The following is a 17,342-nucleotide window of genomic DNA, read 5'->3' as shown; positions in this document are numbered from 1 at the left end:
AGGAATAGAGAGAAGGCCACTTTGGTAGATCATATAGAATGATAGAAAAAACAATATCCATTGAAGCTGGAAAGAACATTTGGAGCCAGATTGTAAAGGGCTTCAAAGTTCAATAGAATACTTTATATTTTATCCTAAAGATTCTATTTCAATATTTCTTTAAAATAGTTGCATCCCCACAATATATTTTAAGGAAATCTCTATCAGGACTATTGTATCTGAAAGATCTGTGTGGTAGTTAATTCTGTATGATCTTTATTGATAACCTTTCTTTACAACCATTATTTTACATTCCATTATCATATGGTCAGAGGATAGAGATTGATGTAATGATTTTGCCTTTCAGATTCTTACCAGCTCTCCTTACAGCTGTTCTGACCAATCATCTTGCCTGGGTCCCAACAGTCATGCCTAATGGACAACCACCTATAAAAATATTTTTAGAAAAACATTCCTCTCAGAGTGTGGACATGCTGGCAAAGACTCATCCCTATAACCCACTGTGGGCACAATTAGGTATGTCTTCAGAGAATCTACATCTTTTTGGTCATTTCACAGTAGAAACATTTTTATATTGTTTTTACAGAGTGCAAAGTTTTGTGTTACATAGTGGGCATGTAAAAACAAACCAAAAAAAAGGCATAGTACCTGCTTTCAGAAAACAAAATCTAATAGAAAGGATATGACATGTACATGTGACTTGTATACCTTCTTATACAAGGTATAATGTGATAGGAATCAGGGAAGTGTATCATTGAGAACATATGCTTAAACTGAGCCTTGGAAGAAGAAAGAAAAAAGATTTCAACAGAATGATAAGAAGTACAAATGCATTACAAACATGGCAGATGGTTTAAACAAATGCATAAATATGGGAAGTGGCATCAGGGAATACTTAGTTCAGTTTGGCCTATTGTGGAATACCAAAAGTGGACTGGTGTGAATTGAGAGTAGAGAGATAGTCATAAGTTTTAAAATCAGAAAGAAATAGATCTAGTTGTACTTCTTCATTTTACAAATAAGGAAACTGAGACCTAGTCATTATACTAATTTATCTAAGATTATACAGCTAGCAAGTGGCAGAGTCCTGATTTGACTCCCAAGTTCTTTAGCTCCAGATACACTCTTCTTTCTCTGCTGTACTTCATACTAGATTAGGGGGCAGATTATGAAGGGCAAGGTATTGAAGCGGGTTGCGGTCCCTTTAAGAAACTAGTCCTTTCAGATGAATTCCTTTCTGATTCCCAGCCCCTCCTAGCTGATGCATTATCAATTCAGGAAGCTAGGACCTTTGATTCATAAATCCTGGTCAAAAGCACCCCTTTGAATTCCAATAGGAGATCAGGGCTTGTCCCAGCCCCTACTGATCTGAGCCAACTTGGGCTCTCACAGCCCCCATCAAATCTGAATCAACTTGCGACTCTACCCACAAGTCCCCTTTAGCTAAATCTCTCATTATAAAAAGAGCCAAACTAAAATCCTTTCTTTGCAGTTTCAAACCTGCCAGGACCATGCTTGGCACCCCAAGGAACTTCTGCCTACTGGAATACTGTTTCCAGTACCAATCTGTCTTTATCCTCACCTATTTCCTTAACTAGACTTTAACCTTACTTCCAATCCCCATAATAAACCTCTTTTATCAATCTAGGTTTTCTGGTCTGTAAATTCCTTTACAGAGAACTACTTGTGCTATTAGAAGGAAGTTCCCCAGAACTCCCTACCCTTGTGCCGAATCCTGAGGGGTTGCAGGGGAGCTCCATTTGATTCCCTGAACCCCAAACCTGCCACTAGACCTCATTTAACTCCCTGAGCACCAGAAACCCTAATTTCATTTGGGTACCCCAAATCTAAACCTCATCAGTATGAAGTTTGCATTTTATCCTATAAAAAATGGAATAAAGGTTTTTGAGCAAGATAAGACATGTAAATTAGGAAGAATATTTTTGTAGATTGTGAATGGTGGGAGAAAGTAATAAGAATTTGAATTAAAGTGGTGGTACTGTGAATGAAGAGGAATGGAAGGGGCAGTAAAAATATAGAATCACAAAGTGTGGTAAGTGATTTGTGGTTAGAGAGAGGAAAGAGTAAATGTGACCTTAAGTTTTAGAAGAGTGATGGCATCAATAGAAATAGGATTGTTAGTAGAAAAAGTAAGGTTTGTGGCAGGGAGTTTGGCACATGTTGAATTTTCTTAAATTCTTTTTAAGAATGGTTTCTTAAACATTTGAATCCAAATAAAGATATTTATGTGGAATTGAAAATAAGGGTACTAGAGCTTAGAGTAGACATCTCTGAAACATTAATAACAAAATAAAAGTGCTATTCTAAGTCTGCATCCTTCTTTTCTCTCCACCCTTTTCCATCTGTCCCCCCCCCCCCTTTAAGGAAAAACCCTTTAAGTTCCCTGCTACTACTGCCCCAGTTTACATTTAGTTCCATCAACTATTATCCTTTGTAAAACCCCACAGTGCCTCTTACTTGGTAGGCTTTTAAAATAGCGTGATAGGTCTGTCTATGTTTATATGTGTGTATATATATACACACATATGTTGTGTGTATTTTTTCTGTTTGATATAAATTCTTAAAATAACTTTCATTGAGCCCTCGACATGCATGTGACATGAAACTTTAGTAGCTGTCTCTCTTGTCTATTTGGTAACTCAACTTGAAAGCTTGAGCTGGCTAGATGGCCACATAAAAAGGGTAAGAATAGAGAGGGAGGAAGTAAAGCATTCACTGATAATTGTAGCTAATCATCAGTGGGTGGTGGCCTCAAAGGACTCTTAGTGCTCTAATGAAGGCTTCCTCCAGGTGCTCTCTTTAGGGAATATAGCTGCAAAGTATCTTATTGTCTTTCATCCATATAATTGTGTTTATGTGCCTTCTTTTTAAAATCAAGCAATTTCTTTAGTGAAAGAAAAAAAAGGTATTTTCATCATTTTAGCAAAGTAATTTATAAATATGCAAAATCCAGAAAACCCACTAAAAAAGAGAGAATACTAATCAAGGCATTCACCAATACATTTAATTTTATTCCAGTAAGGGTCCTTTTCCTTTTCAAATATGGTTTTTATAATGTTTTACAATCTATTAACTTGCAGAATCCTTATATGTCAGAATTAAGTGCATGGTATTATGTCTTCATGTTCTTTTTATGTAGTATGTAGTCTATGGTACCTGTGCAACACAACTGTGGAAAGCTGATCAAGAAACCCAAATGCTCTACTTTTTACTTTAGTGGTATGATTTTTCATGCTTACCTAGGTTTAGCATGGAACCAAAACTTAAAAGAACCAAGCTATCTGAACTTCAGTTGCCTTCTTTCATTTCTACCTCTTTAATTAACATGTCTTCCTATCTCTGCCCCATTCAAACTTGAGGAACTAGGTAAGGGCCCTTTGATCTTAGGAGACACTACACTGGGAGGGAAAATGAGGACTTGTAGCTTTCTGTTTGTTAGGGACCTGGTCTCATGAAAAAGATAGGAACTAGATATAGGAATTTCCGAGTCATTGAAAATCTTGAGAGATTTCAGGCTAGCCAGATAAAGGGAATTAGCTTCATTCTTACCTTTTTTGTTACTTCGGAGTTGGAGAAGCTGTGGGGTTTATCTTCCAGTGCTCTGTCATCCTGGGTCTTCTCCATGTAATTAAGACCAGTTTCCTAAATTTTGGCTTATGCTGTGTGCCAGCATAGAGAACCCCTCATTTACTATTTTTAAAAGCTTCTGCTAAATGGAAAGTCAAAAGTTTGATTTACATACTGTGCTGACACTTCTATAGGCACACTGTAAAAATAGAGGAATTTTTATTAACTGTTTCTTTCGTTGCAGGAGATTTATATGGTGCAATTGGCTCTCCAGTAAGATTAGCAAGGACAGTAGTGGTTGGCAAAAGACAAGACATGGTCCAGAGACTGCTTTATTTTCTTACCTATTTCATAAGATGCTCTGAACTTCAAGAGACTCATCTCTTAGAAAATGGAGAAGATGAAGCCATAGTCATGTCAGGAACGATTATTACCACAACCTTAGAAAAAGGGGAAGTCGAGGAATCTGAATATGTGCTTATCACAATGCACAGAAACAAAAGCAGTTTGCTCTTTAGAGATTCAGAAGAAACGGGAACTCCACATTGTGACTGTAAATATTGCAAATGTCCATTTGTTGTACAAAATGTAGAGAGTGTTTCACAACAAGAGAGAAATGTTCAAGGCACTTCTCAGCAGCTGCTGGAAACTTCTTCAGATGAGTGTAGGATAATTTCTCCTTCTGGCTGCCAAGAAAATGCTGTTGACATTAAGCAGTGCAGAGATAAATTGCGAACTTGCCTTGACACCAAGTTAGAGACTGTAGTTTGCACAGGATCTGCTCCAGTAGACAAATGTGTGTTGGCAGACTCCGGACTAGAGCCAGCAATAGAAACCTGGAGAAGTGAGGAATCACTGGACTCAGGCAGCCAGTCAGGCAAAGGGATGAGATCAACAGGCATAGCTGTAGAAAAGAAACCTCCAGATAAGCTCATGCCTACCACATTTTCTTGTGATGCTTCCCAGACAAAGGTCACATTCCTAATTGGCGATTCCATGTCACCTGATTCAGACACAGAAATCAGAAGTCAGGCCGTTGTAGATCAGATCATAAGGCATCACATCAAACCAACAAAGGAAAAAAGGATAATTGTTGCTGAGCATCATGAAACTAAGCTTGTGGTTGAGGACCAAATCAGGGATCCTGGAGTGCATGAAGTGTTTCCCAGAGTTGCCAGTGCACTTCCAAATTGGAGTCATTCAAATCTGGAAAACATGAGCTTATTTGATGAATATTTTAATGATGACTCAATTGAAACCAGGACTATTGATGATGTTCCAGTTAAAACAAGCACAGATATTTTAGAACACCAGAGCAATATGTTAGATTTTTCTAAAAGACTGTGTACCAAGAATAACAAACAACCAAGTGAATTTTGTACATTTATGGAATCTGTGCACCAGGATTCATGTAAAACCTGCTTTCCTAAGCAGGACCAAAGAGATACAAAGTCTATTCATGTCCCCCATGGGGACAAAGAGAACTCGGAGAGAAAAATTGCTGTAGGAACTGAATGGGACATTCCAAGAAATGAAAGTTCAGATAGTGCTCTTGGTGACAGTGAGAGTGAAGATGCTGGTCATGATATGACTAGACAGAGTAGTAACTATTTTGGAGGAGATCGAGAAGACTGGGCAGAAGAGGATGAAATACCCTTTCCTGGGTAAGTGAGGAACTTTTAATGTCAAAATCTTATGCAGATATATATAATGTCTTCTCTTGAAAAGAATGAGGTCATGTCATCTAAAAGCTTGTAGCTGCAGGTACTTATGGAGTGAGATATATCTAAAACATATTCTCCTTGCAAGTGTTTGTGTAGTCATTCATGGGTTAAAATTTGACTCTTTTGTCCCCCTAAAAAAAGCTTCCTGGGAGGGGCAGAGTAAGAAAATAGCATTGTAGCAGAGCTATAGTACATATACACATGCTTATTATGGATTAAGAATTACTGAGTAGAGGGGCAGCTAGGTGGTGCAGTGGATAGAGCACCAGCCTTGAATACAGGAGGACTAGAGTTCAAATCTGGTCTCGTTCACTTAACACTTCCTAGCTGTGTGACCCTGGGCAAGTCACTTAACCCCAGCCTTAAAAAAAAAAAAGTGAAAGAATTACTGAGTAGAACAAGAATAACTAAATATGAATAAAATAAATAAATAAAGAATAACTAAAGAATGAAGTGGATGATAATGTAACATTATGTATTTATAGAACTTTTACAGTTTACAAAACACTTGTCTTACAAAAATGCTATGATATAGGTGGGTTGGGGTATTTTTAGGCCCCATTTTAAAGATAGAGTAATTGAGGCTTATTCGCATAGGTGAAGAGGCAGAGCCAGAACTTGAGATCTAGATCTAGTACTTTTCCCACTGCCTCTCAACCTGCCAGGAAGGAGATTGTTGGTTTAATGACTAAAAATAGGTATGACTGAGGCGAGCAGCTAGAAAGGCTGCCTCAGGTCAGAGACAAAACAAAGATTGGAAAGAGAACCAAGCAGCTGTTCGAATTCTGAATTTTTAGCTTCCTGATATTGGCCGTTCCATTCAATTGAGTGTGTTAGAAATGTGTGACAACTGCCAATAAAGTGTAGTTTGTGTGGGACAGTATGAAACAATGGAAAGAGCAGTGGATTTAAGACAGAAATCTGGGTTAGAGTTTTGGCTCTGCCTTTTTATCATCCCTGGGACCTCTTTGAATCTCTCATCTATAAGAAAGGGATGTAGTAACATTTTTACTATAATTGTGAAGATCAAATAGAGATAATGAATATGTAAGATATTCTTTCAAAACTTAAATACTATTATATGTATGTAAGTTGCTCTTATTATATTCATTGAGACTCGTATTAATGTTTGCCAATTATATATTAAAGCAGGCTGAACTCTTCTCCCTTATGGCTATAGTGAGTTCATACATTAAACTTGGAAAGTGGTGATTATTTTGCTTTAATGAACATACACACAGAGATATACATAGACACAGGCACACAATGGAAAATGATAGTGTTGGAAAACAAATATTAGTAAAATTTTCGTCTTTGTTTAATTGTAAAATGTGTGTAATATATTCCTAATTAGACATGCCTGTTTTGGACCTTTTTTTTCAGGTCAAAATTAATTGAAGTGAGCTCTGTCAAGCCCAGCATTGCCAATTTTGGAAGGTCCTTGCTAGGTAGCTACTGTTCATCTTATGTACCTGATTTTGTTTTGCAAGGAATAGGAAATGATGAGAAACTTCGGCAGTGTTTAGTGTCAGACCTGTCCCATGCTGTGCAGGTAACTTATTATATTCAAAATAAGAATATCCAAATAAAGCAATTGTTATTTTTCAGTCATATTATCCAACAGAAACAAAAATTTTGTGAAAGGTCTTACCTCAGATGAGATTTCTCTAGAATATTTGAAATTATGAGCTTTTTAGATATGCAGTAAAATTTGAATGGAGAAAAACTGGCTGGCAACTTTAATAAGAGAATGAGGATGGATGGGCTAGACCTTGCCAATTATTCACCGGAAAACTGGACTTTGGTTTTGTTAAAGATTACTAATTGTCTTCTACTCTACTTTAAGAAAAGATCAACACTCCAAAAGGGAGTGCAAGTAGGCTTCTTAAGGTTAAATGACTTAAAACATGGTCAGACAATCCAAGAAAAGGCATAAGCCCTTTTGCCAAGTCCAGAACTATGCAATGCACAATAATGCACAATAATATACCTTTAAAAAAAATAAAATATACAAATCTATGCCAGGATGTTTAAATGTAAATGGTGTGCTTCAATCCTTAAAGTAATTTAATCAGTCATATCATTCAAAAATTTGTTGTGTTCTTTCTATGGGCTAGACTTAGTAGTAAAGGAAAATTTCTGAAAGCAGTGGTGTCACAAATGCAAATAAAAACAGATCCCTATGGGTTTCATGTTGGCTTAGAAAACCACAAATTGCCATTATCCATATTGTATTGTATTTTCGTTTATTTTGTTAAACATTTCTCAGTTAGCATCTTAGTTTGAGTCTTTTTCCAGCCATTAGGCTTATGAGTTTGACATTTCTGATATTAATTCATCCCCAGTGCTGTCTTAATAAAACTTTTGGAATCTCTTCAGAAAAACTTACTGCATCAAAATTTTCTTCAGAAGGAAAGAATTCTCCCTTGTACCATGAATAATAGAGGGTTAGTTTTTAGCACTTTGTTTTTGCAACAATAGCAATAAACAAAAGTTTTATAGAGAGCTCCCCCTTCTGGTTCCTTAATAAATTTAACATTCAGATACCATTTTCAAAGTAACATAGCCTACTACATATTCTTTTGGTAAACTAAATTAGATCTTTTTTTTAATTGAGTATACAGTCATGTACTTAAGAGTATATTCAAAAGTTATTAGGAAGTACTTTGAAAAAGATTGAGGGCAACACTGGTGTGAGGAAAGAAATTTTTATTACATATAAGGATTCCTACATGGCTCAAAGTTTTGAATTAAAACTTGAGAATTTAGGCTTTTAGTATAAATTTGTTTCTCCACACTTAATTTCTTTTCTTCGTCTAAGTCATTATTTATCCAGGATCAATTCATTTCTGCTTATCAGAAATGTCTTTTCTGGAATTTGACATTTTAAAATATTAACCACATATCTTTTAAATATTAAAATTTGAGGATAATTTTAAAACAGTTAATGACATTAAAACAAAATTATGTTTCACAAAAACATCATATGTAATTATAATATTAATTTTTTTTGTTTGAGGTATCAGTTTCTAAGAGGTTTAGTGAATTAATTTATCTAGGTTCTCAGCTTTTTCCTTGGAGATGTTCTATTGAAAAATCTATTTCATTGGGATATTTTAATAATATTTATCCTTCTGTTTCCATTAAAAATGTAATTCTAGATCACAGTGAAGTTTACTCCAAGATTTATTCTCACTTATGTATTTATTCTCAGTTTTTCTCTCACACATTGACATGGGTATTTGCCCCCCTGTTAAGTTGAAATAAACTGTAGTACATTAAAACTCAAGTTTTTTTTTTTTAATGTCCAGAAGATCACACAATAAAAATTTAATATCACTTTTAAAGTATCCAAATCTCCACCACTATTATTTTTGTCTTGAATGAGTGCTGTTGCTGAAAATGTGCCAGAACATGCTGTCCGCAGCCTTCATGAAGGGAATTCTAGAGAATATAGGGAAGATGCATTTCTTCTTGGTCTTAAACATAGTGCCTTCCTAGCAAAGCAATTAGTTTGAAGTATTCATCCCAAAGTATTTTGGTTGTCTTTGTTAGTCATCTTTTATTTTGTTGTATTTTCATGATGTCAAATATGCTTTCATATAGTGGCTTTACAGAACTATAATTATTTTCTATTTAACAGTGAAAGTTAAATTTGTAAAATTTCCTGTGTACTTTTGATTAAAGGATGGAATTATTGAAAGATCCCATAAAGACTTTTTATAATAGACTTGTCAGAAAATTTGGCACATGAAACCACTAGCTGAAACCTTTTTTTAGTATAAAGATCCTTTAATAGTAGCTGAATTAATATAGCTGATTTCTTTTTCTATGGTTCCATTCATTTCACTGTAATCATTGTGGGGTGTCTTTTTTTTTATGAATTTTTGTTTGTTTCTAGCATCCAGTGTTGGATGAACCCATAGCAGAAGCTGTTTGTATTATTGCAGACATGGATAAGTGGACTGTACAAGTAGCCAGTAGCCAGAGACGAATAACAGATAATAAGCTGGGAAAGGAAGTTTTAGTTTCTAGTCTTGTCTCCAATTTGCTTCATTCCACTCTACAGCTTTACAAGCATAACTTGTCTCCAAATTTTGTAAGTATACTTAGCATTTATCATGACATTTTTGAGTTTGCTAGATATAAGAGTTTGGAAAATTTTTTTCATGCATTGTTTATTCTTTCTCTTTGAACATAATTATAGTGTGTCATGCACTTGGAAGATCGGCTACAGGAACTCTACTTCAAAAGCAAAATGCTATCTGAGTATCTAAAGGGGCAGATGCGAGTCCATGTCAAAGAGCTGGGACTGGTGCTAGGGTATGTTCACAGAATTCAACACTGACTTAGTAGGTTTGCTTTTTGCCTTCATTTCTTCTTAGGAAGAATTTTTTATTTGTTGGTAAGATAAGCATTTTAGTTGGGGTAAAATAAGCACAGTAATTGGAGAGTAGTCAGGAGTTCAAAGTTATTTCTTTGATTTAAGGAATTTTTACTTGCCTTACCAATGCTAATCTGAAAATGAGCTACAACTTGGAGGCACTGAATGGTGAAATGACTTGTTACTCAGGCAGTATGTGTCAGAAGCCTTGATTCTGAAACTTCCTTCTCTATATATTCTACTGACTTTCAAGAGAAGTGCTTAGATAGGGATAGGAACTGGACTTGGTCTTTCATCGATACAGGGTATGCCAGATGAGGAAATGGCTAACTTCTATGCCGATCAGCACCCTACATGTAATGTGTGGTCTCAGAGAGTTGCTTAGAGAGCATTGAGAGGTTGAGTGCTTATTTAACTAGTGTCAAACAGCCATTACATGTCAGAGGTAAGACATGAATTAAGGTTTTTCTTGCTTCTAAGAGCAACTCTCCATCTGCTCTGTTGTACTACTTTTCCATGTGTTCAGTTCAATATATAACGAATTAGCTGAATCCTTGTTTGATTAATCATTCTCTCTGTACCTTATTGCTCAGGTCCCTACCACTTTCTTTTTTTCTATGGAGTTGTTTTTCATCATACTTGAATATTATGCTTTAGGATCAGTAAGCCTTATTGTCTAAAGTGTAAAGTCATATCCCTAATGGCCTCAGCTGTCCTGAAAGTCATTGGCCCTCTTGTCTTCATTCTAGGTCGAAAACTTGGTTAGGAACTACTAAATAAAATCTTAGCTTCAAGAATAACATTTACTTTCTGAGGTTTCATAAGAGACCATTTTTTGCCACAGACAAATACTTTTATCCATTCCTTATGCTGAAGTACAAGTGTTAGGTAATAAGGCTTCTAGAAAATTCTCACTTGCAGAATTCAAAACAAAAATGGTTTCCTTGGTCTTTCATCCAGTTTCTTAGACTTCAGAATGAATAAACTAGAAGTCAGTGATCAATTATCACTAAATTGTTTTATCCTTCTAATTCTGTTGTCCCTCTGATTTCATTTCCTTTTTTGTTAACATATTTTCATAGTCTAAGATCCTGATATCTCTTACAGTATGCTGTTTCTTATCCTAATACATCAGGTCTCAGTTCAGAAGTATTATGATTTGTTTAAATAATTTCTGAGTCAGTCTGTTGAATGCAATTTTTTCATCATGTGCATAGATCTCCTGTATACAGTAGATCCAGTAATTCTTTTGCTGAGGCAATTGAGGTTAAGTGAGTTGCCCAGGGTCACACAGCTAAGAAGTGTCTGAGACCAGATTTGAACTTGGGTCCTCCTGACTTCAGGGCTGGTCCACTGCACCACCTAGGGTGCCATACATACATGTATATATGTATACAGTACTCCTGTACACAGAGTAATACAAAATAATAGGGCATTATTCTTGATTTTAAGGGAAAACCAAAATATCTTTTCTTTGTTTTAGGATTGAATCCAGTGATCTCCCTCTTCTGGCAGCTGTAGCAAGCACTCACTCTCCATATGTTGCCCAGATACTCCTTTGAAATATCTACAAGCTAAGACATTAATAAAGTTAAGCAGAAGCAAAGGAGGCAGGTACAGGTTATATTCTTGTACCAACTTCTTCCTGAGACATCAAAAGTGACTGATCCACTGATGGAGCTGACTGGGACTTCTGTGAGCATCTTATGACTTTTTTGACTTAGTTATTTCTTTTAAAAATTGAACATGAAACAGAATTAAATAACAGAAAAAGAAGGAGTCTGGAGCAGACTAATGGAGTTTTCTATAAAGGTAATCACAATACACTGATTAAAAAGTACAAATATCAGATGATATGCAATGTGACTCATTGCTGCTATTCACTAGCACAGATGTCAAAGTTCATTTTTAAATCTAAATTCTTGTGGTACACCAATTTGAAGCATCTTGTGAATTTTCTTTAAGGAGAATAGCTGTTTCTCAAAATATTTGTTTATGACATAGAACTCAGAAAAACATGTGGGTCTGTGTATATCATATGTACATATAAATATCTTTTGGTTTCCAAAAAGAGTTGGGGAAAGAAAAGAAAATTGGCAAATGCAGCCTTTATTTTTTGTGTTTTAACTAATTTTAATTGTTGGTAAAGTTGGCATCTTGTTTTACACTTTAAAAAAGAGGTGACACCAACATTTTTCTTTTTAAGACTTGGGTATGAGTTTCCAAATAGCAAGAATATATAACTTAATACCTTTTTTATTTTGTTGGTAAGTAAAGGCTCTTTCTGCTTCCCTAAATCCACAAATAGTGAGAAAATGGTATGAAGAAAGATCAAATACACCAAAGCATTGGCAAAAGTAAAGTTGTAATCTTTAAAATGCTCAGGTGAAAAAGGTTTTCTCTTTCAATATTTTAATTTCTATTCTGTTATAATGGTACTCATCCACAGCTCTTACAGTCATTCTGGGTTTCCCAAGATTTCAATTATTCAATTGTCATGTCTCTGTATATATTGTAGATGTGTTAAGTATAAGAAAAGCTAATATGGAACCAAATTCTTGTATGTAATGTAAATAGAGTAGATGGGTGGATAAAATTTCCAACATGCTCTACTACCTCAGTTTAATTGAATACTACATTGCAGTCTTTTCTTTGCTTGTCTAACCTAAGCATTGTCAGAGTTGTGGATGAAGCTGGTTTCTATTTTTCTCTGCAAGATTCACTATAGTTAAGTGCTTATTTAAACAAACAAGTCATCCTGGTTCACTGCATTACTAAATACATTGGTTGTCTAATGAGTCCATTCATGCTTTTCATATCCATCTGGCTTTCTAATTTGAAAAATATGGTATTGTTGTGGTTGGCAAAGTGCTTTTAACCTTAAGTTTATTTAGCACACTTTGCCTTGGATCTTTTATGTATGATAGAGATATTCAGTTAAACTAAGAAAATAATCTGTTTTGATGACATTAGAGTGCACAATTGATGCTGGACTAGGTGCTTACCTAGATATTATGACTGGAAACCCTCTCCTTATGAACTTGAGAACTCTTGGATATAATAGTTGCTAAAATGACATTGGAACAAAAAATTTTTTTTTTCCCTTTTGGCTCTTTTTCTAATGACATCTATTAACTGAATTCTTTTCCCCATTGCATGTTGGAAAATTTTGACTGGACAAAAACTATTTTGCTGGAATTCAGAATATGGAAAAGAAATGCAAATATGGATTTGGTACATATTTTCCCTCTTTTGGTAACAGTTTTTATTATAGCACTAAAAGACACACCAAATAGATAAATTTTGTTTCTGAATTCCTAAGAAAAATGAACCGATCCACATGCATTGAATCTCAGGATTTGAGAGCCTGGGAAATTTTATATTGAAGTAAGAAATGGTTGGCCCACATTCTTCCTACCTACTCCTTGAAAAGGGAAGTTTTGCTGGAGATAAAGGCTTTCAATCTTTCAAAGAATTTCTTGGTTCCCTTAAATATCTTAAATCTAGTAACTGAACTCTCTAAAAATACTATTACCTAGTCTTAAGTCTTTCCTTACCAAAGACTGAAGAGCTAAGTTTTTTGCTTATTGAAGAATGTCAGATACTTCCTTTTTGCTTGCAATGTGACCACTTTGATGAATGTGGGAAAGATTTTTTAAGCCTGTCAGTAATTTTATGGTACATATGAAACATGGTACTTACAGAAACCTGTTTGTTGTAACAACAAATGAAAAAGGGATCTTTAACATATAGTATTATTGACTTAAATTTTTTTCTTTTTGTATATAATCTTTTCTGATTTTTAAATATTCTCCTCCTTTATGAAGATGTCTTAATTTTAGGGATGAAAATGTTAAGTGCACTAAACATGTACTGAAACAGATTTATTTTTGTTCCAATCAACAAACACTGGGATACTCAATACAAAAAGTGAATAAAACCCGGATTTTACACATTGCATACTTTTCTCTGTTCTGGTGTTTTATTACAATTTTCTGTTTTATCTAAATTATTTAGATAGTGGTTTGTGTAAAATACTGGGTCAAATGTACATATTGATTGTTTCTTGTTTTGTATATAATTCTCAACTGTGCACTTGTATTATAATAACCATTCCCAATTTCAGGGGAAATTTGTGCAATAAATAAATATGTCAATTCATTTACTGATATTGTCTCTTTCATGTGTATCTTAGGGAGTATTATACAATGATTTTAAAATCCCATTATTTCTTGGTGTTTCTATACTAATTTGGGTTCCATGATTTAGAAAATATATTGTTTAAACTAACTTTTGAAACTGAGTCTTAAAACAAAAGAAAATTTTTATCATAACAAAGAAAACACCCCCTCTAGCCATATCTCAGTATTTATGTAGTATCTGTGACCTATATATCACATCAATTCATATTTGATGAATACACTTCATTCCCTCATACTTTCATAAAAGTATTTTCCTTTCTTAAAAAAAAAATCACATTTCACAATTCTTTAATACACACACAATTTCCTTGCTAACATTTTAGAAAGGAAAATATTATTAGTTTTGACATTTTTTCATGGAACTCATCATTAGGAGCAAAGTTTAGAAAATACTAAATTAAAGGAACCTGATTGCAGGACTGCAGTTTAAAATTAATATGTTGGTGCTTCTTCACATACGTTGTGCTAAGTACAATTTTATTCAAAAGGTCTTTAAAGTAGAAAGGGGAAGGATGAGGTAGAAATCTGTCAACTTATATCTTCTCACCTAAATAAAGTAGTTCTTCATACAAATAGAGAAAGGAAAAAAATGGACATTTTGTATTCCACAAGAGAAAATCCAAGAAAGAAGCCAGCAATAAAACTGATAACCTCAAAATATCTATATGTAAATGCACCAAACACTGATAATGAGTAAGCTGAAGTAGGAATTCCATTGTAAGAAGAAAAATTTGAGACATCATGGAATGGAATGGGCAGAGTAAATTTTAGAAGTAATCTCAGGGGGAATGCAATAGCAATTATGAGGACTAGGTAAAGAAACTTGTAGAAAGTAAGATTGGGGCTAAGGCTTATGAAAGACCAAGAGGCAGAAATAAGGAGATACAAGGGACAGACAATTAAAAAGACAGTTGGGAGATGCAGTGTCATATAGGAAGAAAAGCAAAGAGGTATCACTAAATCATAAAAAACATGGCATAGAGTTTAAGCCAAGCAGAATAGGAAAGGAGCAGGTTGTGAAGGATTTTAAAAACCAAACAGAGGATTTTATACTTGATCCTGGAGATAATAGGGAGCCATTGGAGATTATTGAAGGAGCAGGCTCCCCTACTCTCACCTTAGGATAGAGTGGGAACATTCTCAAACTTGTGCTTTTGGAAGATCACGGGCAGATAAGAGATGGTTTGGAGTAGAGATTTGAGGAAGTGAGATGAATCAAAAGGTTGTATTCAACCAGAGATGATGAAATCCTACACCAGGGGATGGCAGTGTCATAGAAGAGAAGGGGACACTGTCATCCAAGAGGTATTGTGAAGAAGGTAGAAATGACAGGATCTGGCAACAGATTAGATAAGTGAGATGAGTGAGGGTGAAGATGACAATAAGTTGTGAGCTTGGGTGCCTGGGGGGATGATAGTGCCCTTGAGAATTATAGGGAAGGGGGGATAGGAAGAAAGGAGAGCTTGGGAGAAAAGATGAGTTCTGTTTTAAAATTTGTATGGAGCATTCACTCCAGTGTCCACTATGCATGTTGGAGATGCAAAATTAGAAGTTAGGAGAGAGGTAAGGACAAGATAAATCTGCAAATGATCTTCATAGAAATCCATGGAAGCTATAGAGAGAAAAAAAGAGGGCTCAGAACAGTCTTTGATGAAAAGCGAGCAAAAGCGAGTGAGATGAATAAGTCTATGTAGAAGAAGAAACCATAGAGAAAAGTATTGTTAAAAACAAACAACAAAAAAAAAAAAAAAACCTGGAGAATAGTCAGTAAGATGACTCACGGGGTCAAAGATCACAGATACCAAGAATGACAGTTGGGAAAAAGCCTATTAGATTTGACAATTAAAGAGATTGCTAACTTTGAGAGAGCAATTACAGTTGAATAATAAAGTTAGAAGCAAGTCTATAATGTTTCAGAAGAGAGTAAGAGGAAAGAAATTGGAGGCACTGATTATAGATACTGGAGGCACTGATTATAGACTCAAAGACTAGTCATAACAGAGAAGAGAAATGATGGTAGCTGGGGGATGATTAGATCAAGTATTTTTAAGGATGAAGAAGACATATTTGTAGGTAGCAGTGCAAAGCTGCCAGAAGAAAAAACAAATCATTGGGCAACATGCTACAGGTCACCTAGACAAAAAAGGAAAAAAGAGAAAAGTGTGGCATCACAAGTCTGATCCAGAAACACTGAAGGTAGTATTGAATTGAAAGTATTGAAAGAGATGCCAGTTGTTCGGGCATCTTCTGGAACTCTGCCAAACCAGAGCAGCTAATCCTTCATGATAATACCATCAAAGTTGGTGGAAATAACAAGAGAAATTATCATTCTGAACTTGATTCTCAGCGACTTGGAGGAACTTGATGTTGAAATAGAAATGAAGGACATTTTCATTTTCTTCAAAAAGCATTTGTTGAGCATGTATACAGCATAAAAACACATAGGTACACAGTGATGAGGGGGAAGGGATGGAGAAAAGAGATTAATAACTTGTTGAATAAGGAAAGGCCTCTTAAAAATTATCTTTAGACTAGAAAGAATAGAACAAAAATAGCTAATGGGGAGTTAAAATAATGTTCATAGAAATAGAGCTAGAAGGAATCTTAGAGGCTGTCTGTAAACCAAGAAACTTAGATGAACTTATGCAAAGTGAAGTAAACAGCCCCAGGAAAACAATAGACATGGTGTCTATAGCAATGTTGAATAGAATAAAATAAAAAGTTGAACTAGATGACCTCTATGATATTTTCTGTCTATGAAATCAAATAATTTTAATCTTTCTTGATTTTCTTGAATAGAATTCAACAAGAATTATCCCTTAGAAAAAGGTGTGGATGTCTGAGGTTGCCTAAAACCTGGTTACTTCTATAATCATAGCCACATGGTGCCACTGTCCTTCTGAGTATTTCTACCTTCTTCAATAAGTGATTTCTGAGCCAAACAAAGGAGAGAGAGCGAGCCATGGAAGCTGGGAAGTGTCATATGGTCATCTGTGGGGTCAGTCTTACCTTTGAATCCATACTTTTGTGGTGAGGAGGTGAAAGTTAATTTTCCAATCATTATTCCAAATTATTAGGTTTATATTTGTCTCCTTAGGTTTATGTATTAGACATTGCAAATGACAAGTTTCCAAAGGAAGTAGTTGTCAGTGGTGTATAATTTTATATTTTTACAACATAAATGTTTCCTAGGGACATTCCCACTCATCCCTTTGTTGAAATGGAAGGTCTTACCTCATAGGTGTTGTACATTGCATATACAATTGATGCATTGATTATTTTTTCTTAAAAATATTGTTATGTGTAACAACTGTCTTGATAGGGGAAGGAATTATGAAGAGAAAAGACAATAATAAAATTTCATTTAAAAAAAAACAGAAGTAATTTGGTGTGGGGTACCTAGGATCAGAGTGAGATGTATTGATATTAGAGACAATTAGGAAT

The 17,342-nt window shown here is 34.9% G+C and overlaps 1 protein-coding gene across 2 annotated transcripts in view; it reads left to right on the top strand.

Moving 5' to 3' along the window:
* The window catches only part of FNIP1 (folliculin interacting protein 1), a 108,202-nt gene extending 94,337 nt beyond the window's left edge, over positions 1-13,865 (top strand). For both annotated transcript variants that reach the window (XM_074290959.1, XM_074290958.1), the window contains 6 exons: positions 347-516; positions 3,833-5,252; positions 6,696-6,864; positions 9,214-9,411; positions 9,520-9,635; positions 11,180-13,865. In XM_074290959.1, the coding sequence (XP_074147060.1) occupies positions 347-516; positions 3,833-5,252; positions 6,696-6,864; positions 9,214-9,411; positions 9,520-9,635; positions 11,180-11,258 (2,152 nt within the window). In that variant the 3' untranslated portion in view covers positions 11,259-13,865. The remainder of the gene's footprint in view (positions 1-346; positions 517-3,832; positions 5,253-6,695; positions 6,865-9,213; positions 9,412-9,519; positions 9,636-11,179) is intronic.
* Positions 13,866-17,342: the final 3,477 nt, after the last annotated feature.

Source organism: Sminthopsis crassicaudata, chromosome 2, assembly GCF_048593235.1.
Source record: "Sminthopsis crassicaudata isolate SCR6 chromosome 2, ASM4859323v1, whole genome shotgun sequence".
Taxonomy (NCBI): domain Eukaryota; kingdom Metazoa; phylum Chordata; class Mammalia; order Dasyuromorphia; family Dasyuridae; genus Sminthopsis; species Sminthopsis crassicaudata.
This window is presented reverse-complemented; position numbering and strand designations above follow the sequence as displayed.